Raw genomic sequence first — 22,308 nt, 5'->3', positions numbered from 1 at the left:
GACACAGAGAGGTGGAATTCATCAGGGACCCAAGAAGGATAATGTTGGTCACTTGTGAGTAGGTTCAGAGGGCAAGAGGATCTCCTCAAAGCACCCTATAGGAAAGGACTTATTTTTCCTCATTTCTTTATTTGGAAGGATATACTGGGGTGTTTGAAGTCAGGGAAATTTTACCACTGAGCTATACCACCAGTCTCCGCTGCCCTTCTCGCCCACTCCAGACAGGGTCTCACTAGGCTGCTAAGTGTCTTAAGTTGTTGAAGCTGGCATCAAATTTGCAATCCTCCTGCCTCAGCCTCCCAGGTCACTGGTATTTTTCTCCATTTCTAACTCAGACTTACTCTGTTCATCTTCCCTAGTATAATAACCAATACGACATCCATATTTAACTCATCAGTTTCATTCAAAGCAACTACCAACATTTATCAGTATGTTCCACACACTGGTAGATATGTTACATGAACTGTTTTTCGTTTCCATGGCCACTCTCAGAGAGGAATCACTGTCTCTGTTTACAGATAAGAAAATAGAGGCTCAAAATGATTGACTACATATACAGCTATTAAGTGGAAAAAGTACAAACTGAATCCAAAACTGTTTTGTCTCCAAAACCCTTCTACTCCATTGCTATGCACAAACCACAGCCCTGGGAGTCTTCCATAAACACTTCAGCCATCCCATCTAGTTGGACTCTCAAGTCCTATCAAATGTATCTCCAAAACATTGAATTCCTTTCCTCAGACCTGCCCTCATTCTTATCCCTAATCTGGCTGACATTGACAGTATCCTTGTTTCCATTCTCCCCTCTCCAGTCCATCTTGTACTCTGAATGATCTGTGGAAAATCTGCTTCATGCCTCTGTACTACTTAACATCTTAAAATGTTTCCTCCATTATACAGAAGAAACTCCAAACAAAACTTTGCCACTCAGGGCCATTCTTAGCCTGACATCTCCTTCTTTACCCCTATTTTGGCTCTACTCACACTACTGGCCATTCTATTTTTTGCTTCTGGGTTTGTGATTTTTTTTTTTTTTTTTTTTTTTTGGCTGTTAATGGGCCCTTATTTATTTATTTATTTATTTTTTTTTTGGGGGGTGCTGGGGATCGAACCCAGGGCCTTGTGCTTACAAGGCAAGCACTCTACCAACTGAGCTATCTCCCCAGCCCCTTATTTAATTATTTTTATGTGATGCTGAGAATTGAACCCAGTGCCTCACACATGCCACACAAGTGCTGTACCACTGAGCCCATGGGTTTGTGATCTTTTTCAATCCTTTCACTTTCTAGATCTCCACATGTAAGATGGCAGTGATGATCCCTCCTATAACTATCCTCCAGGATGTTTTGGGATCTAGTCACTGCCACACTTCTCCTTGCTAAGTGTGTCCCTAATGTTTCCAGTATTTGGTAATCATTCCTTGTATCCAATCTTTAAAAAAAAACAAAAAAAAAACCTTTATTTTGAAATAAATATTTTAGATATATGGAGTTGTTGCAAAGAGCACAGAGCTCTCCTGCACACCTTTCACCCAGCTTTCTCCAGTTTTAACATTCCACATAACTCTGGTACAGTTGTCCAACTAATAAACCTTAGTAAATAACACTACAGCCCTACAGCTCTCATTCATATTTCACCAATTTTTCCATCAATTTTTTTTCTCCTTAGTCTCCTCCAGTATATGGCAGTCCCTCGTTCATTCCTTGTCTTTCGTGACCTTGAGATTTTTGAAGAGTATTGCTCAGAAGCCTTGCAAAATATCCCTCAAGCTGTGTTTAATTTTCTCACGTTTAAGGATGTGGACTAATGTGAAAATTACTACTGAGATGATGTGCCCTTTGCATATCAGGTGCCCACAACATTAATATGTTCCATTACCAGTAATAACTAACCTTAATCTGGTTAAGGTGGTGTCTGCTAGGTTTCCTCTCTGGAAAGTTATTATGCAGCCCCTGGAAGGTGCACTGAATCCTTTCCCACTGCGGAATGAAAATCTGGAGGCAGATTATCGACTTTGAATTCAGCAAGTTCCAATGCCAGGAAGAAACAATTTGTAAAGTGGAGCTGCCTATATTCACCATGCTGAGGCTTCTGGAGATAATGGGCACAGTAAGGTGGCACCAGGTTCACTAAACTGCAGCGTGTTTTAACGTAAGTTATTTTCTGATAGAAGGCCCAGAAGTTTTTGTGGTCTGTCGGAGTAAAAGGTTTAAAGAGCAGAAAAAGGGACTGAGAAGAAAGGTCCCCTTTTAATGGTGAGAAAATGATATCGCACAGACACTTAAAGTGGCTCTCCAAAGTAACACATGAGTGGGATGAGTGTGGATTCCTAAGTCATGGACTCTCAGGCCAGCTCATCTCAGAGCTTGCATGGAATATTCCCAAGGGGATGGCTCTGCAGACTCCAGAGAACCTGACTTCAACATCAGTTTCCCGTGTCTTCAGCTCATTTTGGCTCCGCGCCTGTCTCTGCCTCCATCTGGGCGCATACGCTCCCACCACCCCTCCACCCAGCCTCTTCCGATACCTAGAACCGGCATCTTTGTGGTACAGATGGAGTCGGGAATTCTCTATAGCTTACGTGCTCCTTTGCTTTGAGCTTTCGTAGGCAAACGCCACTCGGCTACATCCTCATCCGTGCTTCACACTTTGAGACACTGGAGCATCAAACATCCCAGGGACCTGGGTGGGCAAACTAAGATCAGCTCGTCAGCCCGCCCCAATTCCCCCGCTGCTTCCTAATAGGCTGCCCAAGCTGTCCGTTACCACAGGGACCTGTGCGCAGGCGTAGAAAGACACGGAATTGGGCTGAGTGTTGGCGACGCGGAGATAAGGATCCGTCCGAGATGGTGAGTGTTCACCCGGTGTTTGTGGTTAGCAGCAGCATCCCACCCTGGCCGTGCGGTCCCTCCTCCACCGGGGTCTCAGAACACCTGGACAGGAGTCCTCGGGGCTGGGCGGGGTCGGAATCGGACCCGAGCTGACTGGAGGGCGGAACCCGAATGGCGCGGGCCTTTGGGGCCCGGCCGACGCGGGGCCACCGGATGCCGCAGACCCTCGACCGGAAACAGCTGGGGCCTCTGTGAAGAGGACGCTGTGGGAGGCTGGGGCTCGGGGTTCTGCCGCCTGGCACCTGAGCCTTATCGCGGACCCCGGCCTTAGGAGTACCGTTTCCCGAAGCTCCGTAGTTGGCAGGCACTGCCAAGTCCTTCGCGTGTGCTGTTTTTCCTCCTCACAGCTAGTCGCACAGAGCTGTGAGGAGGTGTACGACCATCACTCTCATCTTACACGTGTGAAGTCTAAAGCTTCGGAAAGCCAAGCTTTGACCCAGGAAATGGCGTGCACTTGAGCCCTAAGAAGCTTGGCTGCCGCCTCTCGGTGTGGCTCTTTCCAGCCGCTCAGACTGGGTGCGTGAGTCAGGAACCGGCGGAGTGCGCCCTTGGGGTCCCAAAGCCCTCTGCCTTCTTGGTTGCTACCGTGGGCTCTTTACACCTTTTCGGGGTTATGTGGTCTTAATCCCATCGCTTGTACAGAATTTGAAAAGGCCTTTTAAACGTTAAACCATGTAAATATGTTACTTTTTCAATCACCTTTTTTTAGATCTGTAAAGCTTATAAGAAAAATTGAAAAAAAAAAAACAAAAAGGCGATCACCTCGGGGTGATCACTAAGGGTATTACTTCTAGGCTTTTTCGCTTCAGTTTTTGCTTTATATAGTTTAGGTCCTACTGAATATACAATTGTATGAGTTCTTCATTTCTCATTATTACACCACAAAGAATGACCCCACCTCATTAAAAACATGTAATAATCTTCAAATATATGTAATTTCATCTTTTGTATCATTTATTTATTTTGAGACAGGGTCTTTCCTGGTTGCCCAGATGGTCTGGAACTCCCAGACTCAAACAGTCCTCCCACCTCAGCCTCCCCTATGATGGGACTATAGGCACTTACCCACCACACTTGCCTTTAGCTCTTCTTTTGACTTGCTATATGTTGTTGGGCAAAACCCTTCTCTGAACCTCAATTTCCTTATCTGTAAAATGAAGATCATAATAATCATGGAAGGTGAATGAGATGTTCAGATGGAAGCATATGTCTGAAAGCAGTATATGACCATAGTGGGTGCTGAGTACATAAATGTGTGCCTGTGTGTCCTTCTGTTCCAGGTGTGTTTGTTTTTTGAACACCCAGATCTCAGTAACTGGTTCTCATTAAACTTAGAATCACTTAGCTGGACTCCATAGCACATGCCTGTAACCCCTGTTACTTGTGAGGCAGGAGGATCACAAATTGGAGGATACCCTGGGCAACTTAGCAATGCCCTGTTTCAAAGTTAAAATAAAAAGGACTGGGGATTTAGCTCAGTGGTAGAGTGCCCATCTATCTTGCACAAGACCCGGAGTTAAATACCCAGCACCGTGGGGAAAAAATTAGGATCACTCAAACTTTTTATTACACTAAGCCCTATAAGGCAGCATCCTCCCTCCTTTACTTTAATAGGGTTGATTTTGAAACAGTTGCAGAAATGCTTTTTATTTGTTCTTAAATATTCACTGAGCCTGTCCTGTGTCTGGTATTGGGGCTATAAAAGGTACTGGGGTCCATGATAAGTGGATGATGATATATAATGGGTGGGGGGGATTTGGGAGGTGAGAGAAGAATGGAGGAACTTTAGGTTATGTAGAGGGAAATGAGAGGGAGGGGGTATGAAAAATGGTGGGATGAGACAGACGTCATTACCCTATGCACATGTATGATTACACAAATGATATGAATCTACATCATGCACAACCATAGAAACAAAATGATGTACCCCATTTGTATACAATGAATCAAAATGCAGTCTGTTAAAAAAACAAAAAGGTACTGGGGTACCTGCTCCAAGGGCCTTTGGGTCTGCAGTAGAAGATGGATATAAAATGACAATTATACTCTACTGTATTAAGTACCGTGAAGGCCAGATGCTACGGGTGTCCAGAGAGGTGCTGGCATTAACGGCCTTCCCTAGGTGATCCATGAACTGAGTTTGAAAGGTTGGGAGTTGGTTATGTGAAGGAGTGAGACCAAGAGAAGAAAGCTCCTTTCCCTCAGATAGAGGGAGTGGCATATACCAAACCCTAAGGCTGGAAGCCCAGACTTCTGGCAGGCTTTGTGTGCCCCCTGCAGTCCATTCTCCACACAGCAACCAAAGCTGGCCTTCAGAAGCATCACATCTTGTTTCTCCTTACCTCATAACTTGCTAGTGGCTCCACATACCATCCCAAGAAAAACCCAGATAACGACATGGCCATTCCTCATGTTCACTGCATTTCGGCCCCACTAATTCCTTTGCTGTTCTTAAACATGCCAGATACTTTTCACCCTGTTGCTTTTGTACTTGCTCTTTGCACTGTCTGGAACCTTCTCCCTAGAAATCCAGATGGTTAGCTCCTTTATTTCCTTCAGATCTCTTAGTGAAGATTTCTCTGACCATCTTACGTAAAATTGCAGAGGTACATGCCTTTAATTCCAACAACTCAAAACTGAGGCAAGTTTGAGCAACTTAGTACTTGTCTCAAATAAGAAATATAAAAGGACTGCGGATGTAGAGTGTCTCTCGTTCAATCCCTGGTACAAAGAGAGAGAAAAAGAGGCAAAAAGGAGCCATCAATAAATCATTCTAACCCTCCCCCTACACACCTGGCATTTATGTTTTACTTCTTTTTGGTTATTTAATATCTAACTCCCCACATGCATCTTACTACCTGCCCAGGTCAACTTCAAGGGATAGGGTTTTTGTTGTATTTTGTTCATTACAGTAGTCCCAGATCTAAAACAATGTCTGACACATAGAAGGTATGCATATAGTTCATGAATAGTGGTCTTAGGAAATTTAATCTTTTTCTTTTCAGCTCCATTAACCGGCTTTGAGATACAGTTTAGACCTAGATTTTAACATCTTCAGTTTTAGCTTTCATTCCCCTTTCTTTCCTGTGTTAATTATTGATTGATTGAACTGTCCTAAATTATCATGTAAGCTATTCTTTTTTTGAGGGGGGCAGTGTTGACTCTTGTACCCAGGGTCTTACTCATGTGAGGCAAGCAGTCTGCAACAGAACTGTATCCCCAGGCTTCCCTTGTCATTCTTAAAATAGTGAGTGTGTCAGAGCTCTATGGCCCCCATGTCAGAGTCTTCCTTGGATACACTGGTAGGGGGGATGTGCTAAAAATGTCTTTTCATAGAAACCATAGAGTAGAAAGGGCTATTTTGGAGGGGAAAAAAGAGAATAAAACCTGATCTGTAGTTTCCTGTTCTGAAAGTAGCTTTATTTTTTTTCATAATCTTCTCTAGCCATCTTGTTTTCACAGGGGTGCAGTCACCAAGCACTTTATTTTATACTCTTGGTGTTTTCATGTCAGTATTGTCACAGATCTGTGATAGTATCACATAATCTATTCACCATTATTAATATGTGTGGTATATTCCTATGTGTGATATTCCATAATTTACTTGGCCTTTTGCCTAATTATTGGCCCTTTTAAGTTCTCCTTTTTGCTGTTTCAAGTGTCACTGCAGTAGACCTCTTGCTGTGTTCTTTCATTCTTTTGGATTATTTCCTTAGTTTGAATTTCCTAGAAGGCAACCAGGTCATGCTGAACTGTACAGTATTGACCTACTGTACTTATCCCTCCCCTCCAAACTAGGACCTGGCACATAGTAGGAGCTCAGTGAACCCCATGAATGACAGGATCTCAGATATGCATCACCCCCTCTATTGTACCAGAGCCAACTCCATCCTTTTACCCAAACTCCAGATTTTAGAGGCATAAGGCTACTTACCATTTTGTAGGAGGAACTTGTTTACCCTTCCCTCCAGCATTTGAGGGTATTCTTGCATCACTGGGGAGTGGGTGGTGGTGACTGGACTGTCAGCCATGTGTCTTCCAGAAGAACAATCATTCATTGTGCTGTCTCCTTCCAGTGTTTAGGACCCTCCCCCCATTATCCCCTGGGAGTGGAGAACCATTCTGTTCTGGTGAATGGAGCCTCTGTTTCCAACAACTCTCAGCCTTTGAGAACTTTCTGACTAGATTCTGGGCTGATCTGGAAGGGGCCTCCTGAGAACAAGCACACCTTAAGGCCAGTTTCTGCCACAGGAAGAGTTAGTCCTAGTTTAGTTAAGCAACTGTTTATTGAGCTCCTCGTGGGGACTTTATGTAATTAGACCCAGTGCCCGATACTTGTCCCAGAGAGGCACCACCAAGTATTTTGATGGTATGGGTTCAGAGGCAGGTAAGACTTCACCGAGTTGGGGGATCAGTAGAGGCTTCAAAGCAGGAGTGATGTCTTGGGTTGTCTAGACTTTTTTGAATTTTAACAGAGAAAAAGCCTTGTAGGTTAAAAAAATTGGACAAGAACATGTGGGCAGGTAGCTTAAGGGTAGAGAGAGAGATAAAATAGTTGGGAGTAACAATGTAGACAGCCTTGCATGTCAGAGCAAGAACCCAAACATCTCATTGTCCCTTCTATTTACAGATCCCATGTCAAAATATCCTACCCTGACTTGTTTCTGGAAAATCAGGATTAATGAGCTCCTTCCTGAGACATTTCCTGTGGCTATATGCCATGTGTCACACTGTCTCAGATGCCAGCTTATTAAGTCACTGAGTCTGTCCTCATAGGGTAATTTTATTTCCTTTGAAATGTTTTCAGTTGTCTTGTTTGAGCCAGAAATGACTTAGTGTCTCCCTCTTGTTAGAAACCACTGTTTTCAGCTATACCTGATATGTGGATCATTAATGTGTCTGTATTCCTGGGAATGGTTTTTATATTCTCCCAAATAGCTGGGGATTGGGGGCAAAATATTGCCTGGTGGGCAAAGCAGTCCCACTTCATGCTGTGTGAACTGACACTCTAGGTGCGGGTGGTGTCCTGAGGACCACTCCACACAGGCCTGGGGAGCTTTGAGATAGGGCCAAGTGTCTGGGTGTTTCTTGTTTCTTTTTGGAAGATAAATGTGTGATGCGTCTTCCTGGCATAGGGGGAATTAACTCAGCCTACCTGGCCTCTCCTAACCTTGGTCTTGTTTTGTGGCAGGCAGAGGTGGAGGAGACACTGAAGCGACTTCAGAGCCAGAAAGGAGTACAGGGAATCATCGTGGTGAATACAGAAGGTATACTCTCCAGCCATAACCTGCCCCTAGCAACCTCCCGGAAAACAGCCCAAACACAGCATAACATTTCTTTTACTAAGCCTCTCATTTAATTCCAAGTGTTCTTTTTTTTTTTTCTTTTTCTTTTTAACACTTCCCATGTTCTAACACTATTACTGGAATTCTAATTTTAAAGAAAAAGTTCAACCAGTTCCACTGCCCTGACAGATCACCCATTTCAAAATTCCATTCTTTTTCAACCCTGTGACCATCAGCCACATTTCTGATGGTCATAATCATAGTTAGTACTATTTTGCATATGTTTACACACAAAATTTTCTAAAAATTGCTTCATAGTTCACATAAGAAAAAAAAAATTTTTTTTCCAGTACTGGGGATATAACCCAGGGTCTCAGGCCTGCTGGGTACGTGCTCTGCCACTGAGCTACACCTCCAGCTCCTTTCAACAAAAAATTTTAAGTGCCAGTACAATGTTTATTAACGCACTTATGTTGTTTCTACTCTTTTATGTACCCATTAAATATGTATTATGCATCCATTTATGTTGATTCTACCTTTTTGCTAGGTGATTCTCTGATTGACTTCTTTGTGCCCATAGCTTTTTCCCCCTCTCTTCTGGGGGTGTTATTTGAACTACTAGAATGATGCAGATACTAATTTGCTCAAACTATGCTAGACATGGTGAAGAAGGGAACTAACCTTTATCACATACCTGCTTTATGCCAAGTCATGGGCTGGTGCTTTACAACCATGCTGTTTTCCTAAAACAACTTGTGGTCTCCATTAGCAATGGAGAAAACTGAGTCTAGAAATTTAAACAAACTGCCATTACAGAGACAAAATTAAATCTAAGCCTGTCCGAGTACACCTATGTGCTTTCTCCCACTCTGCTGCACTGTGAAGAACCAGAGAGTGGTTGCTGGTCTTATGGACCCTGGCCTTGATGTCTGGGCAGCATCAAGAACAAGGGCTCTGGAATCCAGCTATTCTGAGTTTGTATCCTGTTTCTGCTCCTAACTAATTGCATGACCTTCAGCAAGTCACTTAAGCATGTAAATGTAGATATTTATTATATCTACATTATAAGGTTGTAAAGATTAAATGAGAATGAACAATAGTTCATTTAATATGGTATTGTTACCATCAATTCTGAGCTCTGAGGCATTAGTTTACATAAATCCTTTGCCTGGTCAGGTCCCCCTGTTGGGTTGGGGGAAATCACATGCTTTGTTTCCCTAGACCACAGTGTTTCCCAAATTTATCTATTCATTAGAATCACCTGGAACTCTTATTTTAAAACCTACAGCTTTCCAGGCCTTTCCACACAAAGTGTGATTTATTAGGACTAAGGTGAGACCTGGGAATCTGTGTTTGCCATTTACTGCAGGAGATTCTTTGATCGGATGAGTTTGGAAAATTCTGCCTAAAGGACAGATTCTAATAAAAAACAGAATGAGTGGGGCGTGGTGGCACTCGCCTGTAATCCCAGTAACTGGGGAAGCTGAGGCATGAGGATTGCAAGTTCAAAGCCAGCCTTGGCAATTTAGCAAGACCCTGTCGCAAAATAACAAAGAAAAAGGACTGGGGATGTGACTCAGTGGTTAAGCACCCCTGGGTTCAGTCCCTGGTAGAAAAATAAATAAATAAATAAATAAGTAAATAAATAAATAGTGGAATGAGTGCCACAGGCTACAGACTCACAGCAGATCTGTATCCATCTGATGGCTTCCCTTCAAGACACCACATAGAATGTTGTTTTCGGTAGTGGGTTCTTTAGTCTAAGGTTCATGTGCTTCCTCTGTGTTCTTGTCCTGCATGTCAATCAGAGCAGCTGCTCTCAAATCATTATCTTGTTTCTGCATTAGTTTCAATTAGGGAAAAGGGTTTTACCAATTTAAAAGCCATTTTGCTAGCAAGTACAAAAATAACCAAAAAACTACAGTGTTGGGACTGGGAGGGGACAAATACATCAAGACCTTGCTGCTGATACCAGCAGCTTGGGCAATGAAGGTCCATGATGGCAAGGACCTTGTCTGAGTCACCTCTGGACACCTGGTGTCCATCCAGCATAGGCTCTGGATTCAGGTCAGTGAGTGAGTGTTAAATGATCAAACCATAGTCAGTGATGCCATCAGCCCTTTGATTTGGTAATTCCATTCCAAGGAATGTGTTCCAACAAAATAATCCCAAAAGAAAAAACCTTTTGTAAGCATATAGATGCCATAATGATTATATTAATAATCATAGTAATGTCTACAGTAACTAGCATGATTGGAAATAATAATACCCTTTTCCAGGCACCATTATGAATATTTGATATAGTCTTTTTTTTTTCCCCCCTGGTACTGAAGACTGAACCCAGAGCCTCACATACACTAGGCAAACACTCTACCCCTGAGAGATTAATTCATTTAATCCTTCTAATAGCAATATAAGGATAGAGTTATTAATATCTCCACTTCATAATGATAAAACTGAGCCTTAGGAAGAGGTTAAGCAGTATCCAAAGTTACAGAGGGAAGAAGTGGTAGTTCTGGAGTTCCAACTCTATAGTCCATGCTTTTGGCCTCTATCCAACCTGTCCCCTTGCCCCTGAGTGCCCAGGTAGAGGAATGGCTGACCTGCAGATACACTCATGCAAATGTGAATGTCTTTTCAACATGAGATGGCTAAGGGTACACACCTCTTGGGAATCAGTCTTCCCTATCCAGCCTTAGTTCCTTGGTTTCTTGGTGGAGGGCAGGGTGGGAGGTATCTCTCCAGACCCTAGTCTGCCTTCCTCTCAGAGACCTACTTCATCTTATTGCTTTAGCTCTTGTTCTTTCCCCTGCCTCAAATGGCCTCTCATTAGAGAAATGATTCAGTAGAGACTGATGCAAATGTCATCCATCTGTAAAGACCCCCTCAAATGTTCCTCTCTTAGGAAACTAAGCCCTTGATGATAATCTTCTCAACAAGCCATTTTCCCAATAAGGAAATTAAGACTCAGAGGTTAAATGATGTGCCCCAGGCAGGATTATGCAGGCTGTGCAGTGCTCAGCAGAGGGTCTGCTCTCCTGTGTCTCTAGCAGCTAGAACAGTGTTAGCACAGAGATGGTGCTGATAAAAATATCTGCTAATTTTTTAAAAGGTTTTTTATTGCTGTTTAAAGATTCTGGGTGTACTGGTAAGGTTGACCTGGTTGCATTACTAGGACAGATCTGAGCCACAGCTCAGAAATTGTGCCCCCAGGAACCAGCTACTTCTGTGGACTACACAGTCTTCATTTGTGAAGGCAAAGGCTGGATGATTAAGCCATCTTTGGGGTCACTCAAGCTCTGAAATCCTGTGAATATGGAATTAATCTGAAATTCTTCCCAGTTTGGTCCCTGCACCCTTGCCTCCATGTTTTTTGTTTTTAGGGGGAGTGAATACATGGTTACTTTCTTGTATCCTTTATACATTGCTCCCTTATAGCATGTGATCAAAGCCAGGTACACACCTATGATCCAGCAGCTCAGGAGGCTGAGGCAGGAGGATTGGAAGTTCAAGGCCAGCCTCAGCAATATAGCAAGGCCCTCAGCAACTTAGCAAAGACCTATCTCAAAATAAAAAAATAAAAAGGACTGGGTATGTGGCTCATGGTTGAGTACCCTGGGTTCAATCCCAGTACCAAAAAGAAAGAAAGAAATGTTATCAAACTCATGAAACTCATGCTAGTATTCATCTGAGCTGTACTCATAGGGATCCACTTTTCCATAGTCTGCCTTCCTCTCAGAGACTTATTTCATCTCATTGCTTTAGCTCTTGCCCTTTCCCCTGCCTCAAATGTTCACATATATAGTAGGCTCTTTGATTTTAGGGGGTGGGGGGCAGAGTATGCTGGGGATCAAACCCAGGGCCTTGTACATCCCAAGCACCCATGCTGTACCACTGTGCTACACCCTCCTCTCCTTCTTGAATGGCCTCTGACATGAAAGTGGATCCCTATGACCACTCATTGATTAATAGCAAGAAGTGCTTAATTTCCAAGAACTCTGGTGAGGAAATCTGAGTGGGTTCTGCCTTTAGAGAGCTTAGAGTCTGGTGGAAGATGAATGTGATCACTTCCCTACCAGTGTGTTGTCAAATGTGATGATCCGCTCTAAAGGAAGACCGCTCTAAAGGTAGGGCTGGGACCAAAGAACAGAGGCACTGGAAGGAAAGCTCCAGGCAGAGGACCTGTGAGAAGCTGGCCTTGTGGTATATAAAAGAGAAGGTCTGGGGGGTGGGGATATAGCTCAGTGGTGGGGCACTTGCTTACCACTTACAAGACCCTAGGTCCAATACCAGCACTACTCCAGGAAAGGCAAACGTCAAGAGGTCTGATCATGCAGACCTTTGAAAGTCAAGTCTCAGCACTGGTAAGACAGCATTGAGACCCCAAATGAGCTAAATGGCTGGCCAGGCAGCAGGAACAGTTAGGCCAGGGCCCCATCTGGTCCTGACTCTCAACGGATAGGCCCCGTGTTAGCAGTGCTTTTGCAGGTTTAGGGAACAGTCACAGCCCCTTAGGGAATGGGATTTATGGGGTGGGTGATGTTGATAACAAACAAATGTTCTTTAAGTGTGTCCTGTTACTAAACTTTTTTAAATGAATCAAACAGTGTTCAGTCCTCACAGTAGCACTTTGAAATAGAGGCATGATTTTACACACGAGGCAATGGAGGCTAGGGAGGTTAAACCACATAGCTATAAGTAGCAGAGGTCGGAATAAGCTCAGGTCATCAGATTTCAGCATTCCTACTCCATCACCTCCCCATTTTGGATAGATTACAGCAGACACTGCTCACACTTCCATCCTCAGGAAGGAACAGCCGTAGAGCCAGGCTTCACTGGACCCTGGTGTGCACATTGTTGCCATCCAACAGCAAGCCCTGATGTTTCAGTCCTCTTGTCCCTTAAAGGCAAGTGACCACTACAACCCATTCACATGATTTCACTTGGCTCAAAACAGCCTCTCTGACTCAGCTGCTTCTTTTGCTATCATGTCCTCTTCCTGCTATGCTCATGTTCCTGGTGCCCTAAGAAGACACGATTGGGTCAGTTTCTTGCTACCCATTGGGGGTAGGCCTGAGAGCAACTGCCTTTGGCTAATCTGTGATTGGTCACTTGTGGGCTAGATTATCGAGGTCCTAGACCCAAAGTCTGGCCACTTGTATGTGGGGAGTCACTTGGGTTGCATCCTTCAAATGTTAATGTTAGCTGGTGAGCTCTTGGATCTCATGGATGGAACCTTTTGCTGACAGGTCATGGTCAGTTCACAGACTCCTGATGACTCAGCATGGCCTGAGGTTGAACCATGTTCCTCACCTCCTTGACAGTAGACATCCTCCAGTGAGTGAAGTACATTTAATCTTCAAAACAAAAGAAACTGGGCTTGGCAGCACATGCCTGTAACCCCAACTACTCAGGAGGCTGAGGCAGAAGGATCACAAGTTGGAGGCCAACCCTGGCAACTTAGTGAAACATTGTCCCAAAATAACAGGGACTCAGTGTAGCTTAGTGGTAGAGCACCCCTGGATTCAACCCCCAGTTCCACAAAAAAAGAAAAAATTATTTGATACATAATGATGTCTCTTGCCTACTTAATTATTAGTACCCAGCAGCAGAGGACTGGTGAATCTGTGGGTTGTTCACATACATAGTAGGCTGTTTGGGTTTTTTGTTGTTGTTGTTTTGGTGGGAGTGGTGCTGGGGACTGAACCCAGGGCCTTGTACATCCTAAGCACCCATGTTCTACCACTAAGCTACACCTACAACCCCTTAGTGGACTCTTTGAAAGTGATAGCAATAGGGTACGCACAGACAGACACATGCTCTAATTTAGGGGCACCATCATATGTATAGACTGGGTGTTTTTAACTGGACCCTAAGCCTCCCTTGGGTGGGGATGGTGATGGTTATGTCCTGGCACAAAATGACCTTTTTTCTTTTTCTCCTTTTCAGTGTTTACAGATTTGTTAGCGCTTTCCTCCTGGTCAGGTTCAAAGTATTATGAAAGAACATCTCTCTTTTTATTGCTGAAAAACAGTTAGGCAATGTGGCCCTGGGAAAGAGGCCTGACGGTGGAGCCAGAGGCTGCAGTTGAGTCCTGGTCCCACTGCTCATCCGTTCTGTGCCTGTAGGCAGGTCATCCCACCACTCAGGGAACCTGTGACCTCAATGGCAAATGAAGATGTAACACCACCCACAGAGGCTTCTGGGTCTGGGACTGACATACTTACATACTCAGCACTGCATCTGTCACATAGTAAGCCCTCTGCAAATAGTGGCACTATTAACTGCCAGTCCAGTACTCTATAGATTTGAGGGGTTTGGGTTGAAAGCTCAGCAGAAAGATGCTCTAACATCCTACTCAGTTTCCATTTGCTCTTCCTTCAGGAATTCCCATCAAGAGTACCATGGATAATCCCACCACCACACAGTATGCCAACCTCATGCACAACTTCATCTTGAAGGCACGGAGCACTGTGCGAGAAATTGACCCCCAGAATGACCTCACCTTCCTTCGAATTCGCTCCAAGAAAAATGAAATTATGGTTGCACCAGGTAAGGGATCTTTCACCTTGCCACCTGGGAGCAGACATCACAGCAGGTCCTCCATGGCTATCAGGAAGACCTCGTGCATTGGGATCTGCTCAGGTTCGAGGAGGGCTTGAGGAATTGAAGGAATCAAACTGCCTCATTGACTAACCAGACTCTAGCTGGCGTCCCCCAACAAATCCTTTCTCATGGTGGCTAAAGGCCTTAGAGGGGAATCATCTCTTGGGGAAGAAAGTCACATGAGCAAAATACAGATCACCCTTACCTTGACAAGGAGAAATTCAAGAAGCATTTGGAAAATGGGGAGTGCATAATCAGTTCTGCTCAGGGAAGTTGGCAAGGGATCCCCAAAAGTGGGGATGTTGGAGCCGAACTTTGAAGACCGGGAGAAAATAAGAAAGGTAGAGGAGCAGAAAAAGAATTGGAGGGAAAACAATTCATTGATTCTAAGCCAAGATGTATGTCATCTCTCTAGGCCCCGTACAGCCAGCTTTTTCTCCAGCACTAGAGCAGATTGCTGTGTTAGTTTTCCGTGAAGAGCTTGGCATGTATTTGGGGACTGTGTGGTACAACCAAGCTTGTCATTAGGTTTCGGGATCATTCTCAGGGTGATGAGATGCTTATCTTGGGAAGAGCCCACAGGACTGGAGAACACAGGAGGAAAGTGCAGGGCCACTGCTCATGGGCTGGAGTGGTAGATGGCTTCCCCAGGACTATTTTTGCATTGTTACTTCTCTCTCACTCTCTGTTTTGCCTGAGCCATAGTTGAATGTGTTAGTTAAGTTCACACCTTAGGATACACTTAGGTTGCAGTACAATGTGCCTAGAGTATCAAGACCTGTGTAGATGTGGAAGGTGAGACTGGTCCAACTTAAAAGGAGCCTCAGACACCGGGACTGAGGACTTGAGAGGACTTGATCCTATGAGCAGAGGTGTTTAGGGTAGGAGGTGGTAATGCTTGTTGAGTAGAGCCTGGATGAAGGAGGGCAGTGGGTAGACTGGGGACATGAGTGCCCCTGGACTTGGCAACACTGCAGAAGGCCAGCAGCAGAACTCTGAGGGAATTTGATGGGGATTCAGCAGCAGAGTAACATTGGTTCTATTCCGAGGTCTGTTCTGACCCAGTCCAGCTGCCTGGATGGATAGGGAAAAGAGCCATAAAGCTAGTCACAGGACCCCCAGCCTCCCTGGGGCACTTTCTAGAGGGTGGAGACAGAGTAAGTCAGTCACAGAGAACATAAGGGTAACTTAAGAGGAATTTTTAAAAAAATAGACCTGTACATTTAATGCATCTCACACCAACTGATGCCTGATTCTCTTAAGGAAAAAAGATTGGGGGAGGCACAGAATCTCTTTTCCCAGTGAACTCATATGTGCAAGTCACAGAACAACTCTATAAACACATCTATAAAATGTCAAGTAGGGTACTGTGCTGCTGTGATCCTCAGAGACACCCTGTCTGGATAAATGTGTAGGCTCAGATTGGGGCAAAAAGCCTTGGAATCAAATTTGAACTGAAATCCCCCAAAACTTCTTGCTGTGTGACTATGGAGGGTGCATCTTCACAACCCTCAAGGTGGGCAGGAGTCATCCCTTGACTTACTCTGTGTGTCAGCAGATCTGGGCTCCCCATTGGCACACCTGGGAGCTTGGAGTGTGAGGCAAGGGCAAATGACATGGTTGCCACGTAGACAGACTCTCCATGGACAGTGTCTCTCAGCCTGAAACTTCCAAGAATGTCTCCTCTAAAAGGGCAGAATCGTGTGAGAGCCCCCAACCATGTTCCTCAGCTCAGCTGCAGAGGCTTCTCCAACTTGGTCTTGAGGACCTGTGGGCATTCAGAGCCCAGGAATGTCCTTGAGTCTAGGATGGGCAGCTCCCAAGTTAGGGGTTCTCAGGTTCAGAGGCTCCACAGACTTGAAGTGGCCAGACCCTCACCAGGGCAGGAGTCCTGCAGGGCATGCGAATGCTCTCTTGCTCATCCTCGCTGACTGCCCGCCCCCTTTCCCCCGGCCAGGCACACACACATGCTGGGTGTTATGCTGGAGAGTGCATGGCATGCTGCGGTCGCCTTAAACTCAGTGTTTCTTCCCATCACCACACCCCTGTGCCTCAGCCACCCTGCTGCCTCTCAGAGCCTCCAGGCCTCTCCCTGGGGCCCTTCCACATGCCATCTTGCTGTGGGAACACTCTGTCCTTCCTTGTCACTTGGCCAACCAGCTGCTTGTGTGCATTTTTAAGTCTATCTTCTCCACTAGACAGTAAGTTCCATGAGGGCAGGAACTTGGAAACATTTAGTAAATATTTATAGTAAGCATAGTAAACATTTAACAAGTATTTGTTAAAATAAATAAAGGAATGGCTTTCTAAACCTCCATTATTGACACCCCACCACTACGGGACAGGTTAGAATCAACAATGGGAATGGGTCAGGAATATTTGTGGGGCATGGTAGTTAGGATGAAAATCAGTGTTTTGATACACTTTGACATGCCCACTTTGATGTGGCCAAGAAAAAAATACTAGGTTTTGGTGCCAGAACTCCCGTAGGCACTGACCAGAGCCCTGGAGGCATTAGACTGAATTGCTGTTAAGGACTATAGTTAGCACCCCACACTGAGCAGCCTGGAGCAGCCCTGCCAGGAACAGTTCCTCCCTACCCCTCCGATTGACTCCTTGGTCAAGCCAAGAATCTGCTTCCCAGGCCAGTAATAGCAGCAGGTGGTTTCAGAGATCAACTCCATATAAGTACCAATTTCACCCCATCCTGGCCCAGAACAGTTCACACTGAAAAGCATTTTAAGACAGACTTGGTTTTCAGCTTTTAACCTTACTGATATAAATCCACATTGACTCGGCGTAAACAACCTTTAAGACCCTACCTCCCACAAAGCACTTGCCATGGTATTTTAGAACTAGTAACTTGATGTAAAAGACATAGGTATTGCTGGTTGTATCTGTTCTTATAAGTGGCTTTTTTTATCGCTGTTTTCATTATTTCTGTTTTTAATAACATTCTTTTATGTACGCAGATTACTTAGCCACAAAATTGGTAGTCACTTGGTTTCTGTTTCTTCCCAGTTGCAACATCCCATCATCATGGGAAGAAACAAATTTTATACTTGAATCTGAGCAGCCTCAAGTGACTGAGATCCTGCCGTTCTTCTCATGTTCAGCAGGGGGCAGCAGACCAGAGGGGTTCGGAGCATAAGGCCAAACCGTGCTTCCCTCTTCCCTCTCTTCCCTAATCCAGCCCAGCTTATAGTTTGCTTTGACTTGGGCAAGTCATTTAACTCTGAGCCTCGTGTTCTCCTTAGTAAAATGGGAAAACACTAGAATATTTATTTACTTATCTATCTAGTAGTGCTGGGGATGGGCCTCACATGTGCCAAGCAAGTGCTCTACCACTGAGCTACATCCCCAGTTTTTTCATTTTATGTTGAGACAGGGTCTCACTAACTTGCCCAGACTGGCTTTAAACTTGTGATCCTCGGGCTGGGGAGATAGGGAGATAGCTCAGTTGGTAAAGTGCTTGCCTTGCAAGTAGGAGGCCCTGGGTTCGATCCCCAGTACCGCAAAAAAAAAAAAAAAAAACCACACAAAAAAAAACTTGTGATCCTCCTGCCTCAGCCTCAAGTAGCTGGGATTACAAGCTCATGCCACCACAGTCAGCCACGGATTCTTCGAGGCACCTTGAGAAACAACAGTTCACCCAGGTCCTGGCACCTGTAAGCCTTAGGAATGTTTGTAGTTTGATTATGAAATGGGAAGAGTTGAAACTCCCTGCTTGTTCAGTTTCCTCTCTACACACTCGGGGTCAGGCTCCCCTCTGAGCTCTAGGACTTACTATGATTTCTCTCTCTCTCTCTCTTTTTTTTTTTTTTTTTTTGGTACTGGAGATTGAACCAATGGGTGCTTCACTGGTAAGCTACATCCCCAGCCCTTTTTATTGTTTATTTTGAGACAGGTGCAATTTCTTCCTAAATTGCCCAAACTGTCCACAAATTTTTAATGCTTCTGTCTCAGCCTCCCTAGGATTACAGGTGAATGCCACCGCACTTGACTGCTTCTGTGATTTCTTGATGGGCAGTCCTTACTGAGCTGGATCCCTGGAAGTGGAATTCAGGCAGCTTTTGTCTCCCTTTGACCTAATGCCTTGAAATTTTCTTGTCTGGCAGGCTCTGGAAAGCGAGCAGCTAGCTTGTGATAGAAACTAACATTAACCCAAGACCAGTGAGGGTGAGATTAGATTCCATTTTTTATGTTAACTATGTTGGTTAATTTTAAATTCGTGTTTCTCCCAGAACCTGCAGCATCAGCATCACCTGGGAACTTGATAGAAATGCAAATATTGGGGTCCACCCAGACCCACTGAATCAGTAACCCTGGGGGTCACCCAGCTGCCCTCCAAGTGATCAGGGTGCCTTTTAATTTCAGGAGAAACCCTCTGAACCTGAGTGTCCCTACCCAGTAAACAGGGATAAGAGTCCTACCCACCTGAAGGGGAGGATTAGAAAAGAAGAACAACAGAAGGTGCCACAGAGAAGGAAAAGAAGGTTCTTGATGTGCAGAAACCCTGAAGAGAAAAGAAAAGGATTTTGCAAAGCTGAAGATCAAGGGCCTGAGAAGGAGGCTTGCCGAAAAATTCTTCAGCAGAAGATTCATCCATGAAAAAGCTAAGCACTATCACAAGGAGTATATAGGCAGATACACAGAACTGAGATCTGAATGACTGGGGTTGCAAGAAAAACTGGAAGCTTCTATATACCTGCAGAACCCATCAGGTTCAGAGACACCAGTGGCATGAGCCCAAAGGTCCAAAAGTTGTTGGAGCTTTTTCGTCCTCACCAGAGCATAAGTAGTATCTTCACTGAGATCAGCAAAGCTTCATGCTGACAATTAAGGTGCCATGTATTGCATGGGGTACCTGAACCTGAAGTCAGTAAGTGAGCTTGGGCCTGGAGGTGTAGCTCAGTGACAGAACTCTTGCCTAAAATGTACAAGGCGCCATGGTGCATGCCTGTAGTCCTAGCTACAAGCAAGTGCTCTACCACTGAGCTACATCCCCAGTTTTTTCATTTTATTGGTAGAGGCTGAGGCAGGAGGATCAAGAATTCCAAACCAGTCTGGACAAGACAGTGAGATCCATCTCCAAAAAAGGAAAAAATAGTTAACTAATCTACAGGCATAGCTATGACAAAATCAGTTAAGAAGCAAATTGCCTCAACTGGTAACACTTTGAATATCTAATTCATGAGCTCTGTACTGCTGGAAAATGCCTCAAAGAAGCAAATAACTTTCTATAGCCCTTCAAATTATCTACCAAGGGGGCTGAAGTTGTGGCTCCATGGTAGAGCGCTTGCCTAGCATGTGTGAGGCACTGGGTTCGATTCTCAGCACCGCATATACATAAATGAATAAAATAAAGGCCTATCAACATCTTAAAAAAATATTTTTTTAAAAAAATTTCTACCATGAAGTGGAATGAAGTAAAGATCATACATTTTATAGAAGGTGGTGACATTGGCAATGAGAAAGACCAGATCAACAGACTTATTAGCAAGATAAACTCAAGTGTCTACCATGGTATTTTTCTAATTCAGTCATTTAAAACACAGTAATTGCTACTGAAAAAAGACCCGGTGACTGCAGAGGAGATTTCCCTTCCTGGCAGCCACACCAGCAAGAACCCCCACAGGCAGCTGGGAAGTGTACCTTGTTTTCCTGGCGATAGGAAGTAACCTGTGCATTGATGCTTTTTATTAAAGCGTTCCTCCCCTCCTCCCTCTTTGAGGTGATTTAAGGAGTTACTTGCTTTCTGTTGTTTTTCTGCCATTTTACATTTAGTGATTTGTTTTTTGATTTTTCTCTTTTGCAGATAAAGACTACTTCCTGATTGTGATTCAGAATCCAACTGAATAAGCCACTCTCATGGCTCCCTATGTCATTCCTTAATGTAATGCCCCAGAGAATAATAGTGTTAATCATGTCAACCGACTGGCCAGTGGAAATCACCCTAGAGCCCATGCAAACCAATGCAGTGACCAAGATTGGCCTCGCAGCTGTGCCCAGCCCCACCAGAAGAACCCTTCTGCTGTTCCAGTCACCCCATAGTTCCCAAGAGGGCTCTCTTTTCTCACTTCCAGGTTTTGGAACAAGAGCTTGTGAGAAACCCACACCCAGCTTCCTTCTGACCTTTAGTTCACTTTGTTGCTCTTGGAAAAGGCTGTTTTTCTTTAACTAAAAATAACCAAAATGCTTACCCTGCTGTTGTGTCTTTAAACACTAGGTTGGAAAGGCCTTTCTTCCTGTGTCACCACATGGTCTGAAGACCAAACCTGTGGCCTCTCCTGGCCCTGGCCATCAGTTGTGTTCATGGTCCCCTGGGTCTGTTCCTCAAGGCACCTGCGGCCACACTTCCTAAGCATAGCTTGGTGTGTAATTGGTGCTCTGATTTCTGGGCCCCTTGTCCTAGACACCCCTTTTATTATTTCCCACTCCTGCCCATGTTTTGAAAGTTTTTTCCTGTTATACTGTTCTGGGGAAAGGAGGAACAATACCTATCGAGCACCCAGACTACACATCACCTCACAGTACCCTCTGCGGACAGTGTTGAAACCACCTCAGAGATTTGAGGAGCTGGGGGCTGGAGACCAGCTTGCCAGGGCCTCACAGCCGGGAACACAGGTTGTGACCAAATAGCACCCCTCCCCTTGGCAGTACTTGGGATTGAACCCCAGGATGCTTTACCCAGCCCTTTCTATTTTTTTATTTTGAGATGGTTTCACTAAGTTGTCTAAACTGCCCTTGAACTTGTGATCATCTTGCCTCAGCCTCCCAGGTTGCTGGAATTGCAGGTGTGCACCTTTATAGTTAAATACTTCTTGATATTCTTCAGTTATTCATATATGTTTAGGGAAAACATGAACAAAGAACAGATGGCTATACCATGTTCTTATTTTATAATAATCTTCCTTTACTAGACTATGCTTTATTTGGTTGTTCATTCAACAGGTATTTAGTGAATGCCTACTATGTACCAGTCCCTGAAAATAAGCTCTGACCATTAGTTTTCTAAAACTCTCAGATTTTTGTGACATGTCATGAGGGTGGCAAACTACTGCCAGAGCCACGTAGGCTTCGGTTAGGAGAACAGGGGCTACAACTCACTCAGGGAAGAACTCGTGAACAAGTAAAAACGTGAGGGGAATAAATTCAACAGAAGAGTCTCAAGAAAAAGCTGAAGAAACTTTAGACACAAGAGAAAGTGGGAAAGTTGAGAAAATTAAAGGACATTCAACCTCTGATTAACAGTCCAGAAAGAAAATAAAATTATAAATCAAAGACTGTAAGAAAAATTCCTAGAGCTAAAAATGAGAATTTCCAGAATAAAAGTCCTAAGAGTCTAGAGTAATTGCTTTTAAAAAGACCCATGCCAACCCCATTATCATGCAATCTCAGAACATGATGGACAGGAAATCCAGAGAGAAAGGAACGGGACACAAAGGACTAGAGATCAAAATGGCAGCTAGGCACAGTGGCGCACACCTGTGATCCCAGCCACTCAGGAGTCTGAGGCAGGAGGA

General features: G+C 44.4%; 1 protein-coding gene and 1 non-coding gene across 2 annotated transcripts; one reads left to right on the top strand and one right to left on the bottom strand.

Annotated features, from left to right (window-relative positions):
- Positions 1 to 1,090: 1,090 nt before the first annotated feature.
- Positions 1,091 to 1,164, bottom strand: Trnat-ugu (transfer RNA threonine (anticodon UGU)). The gene has a single exon. It is a non-coding gene; the product is annotated as a tRNA-Thr (tRNA).
- A 1,601-nt stretch (positions 1,165 to 2,765) lies between these two features.
- Positions 2,766 to 20,982, top strand: Dynlrb1 (dynein light chain roadblock-type 1). The gene is made up of 4 exons (XM_047542576.1): positions 2,766 to 2,849; positions 8,083 to 8,158; positions 14,561 to 14,728; positions 20,601 to 20,982. The coding sequence occupies exons 1-4, from the start codon at positions 2,847 to 2,849 to the stop codon at positions 20,642 to 20,644; spliced, it is 291 nt and encodes a 96-aa protein (XP_047398532.1). The 5' UTR covers positions 2,766 to 2,846; the 3' UTR covers positions 20,645 to 20,982.
- Positions 20,983 to 22,308: the final 1,326 nt, after the last annotated feature.

Source organism: Sciurus carolinensis, chromosome 2, assembly GCF_902686445.1.
Source record: "Sciurus carolinensis chromosome 2, mSciCar1.2, whole genome shotgun sequence".
NCBI lineage: Eukaryota > Metazoa > Chordata > Mammalia > Rodentia > Sciuridae > Sciurus > Sciurus carolinensis.
The sequence above is the reverse complement of the archived record's forward strand: the minus strand, read 5'-3'. Positions and strand labels throughout refer to the sequence as shown.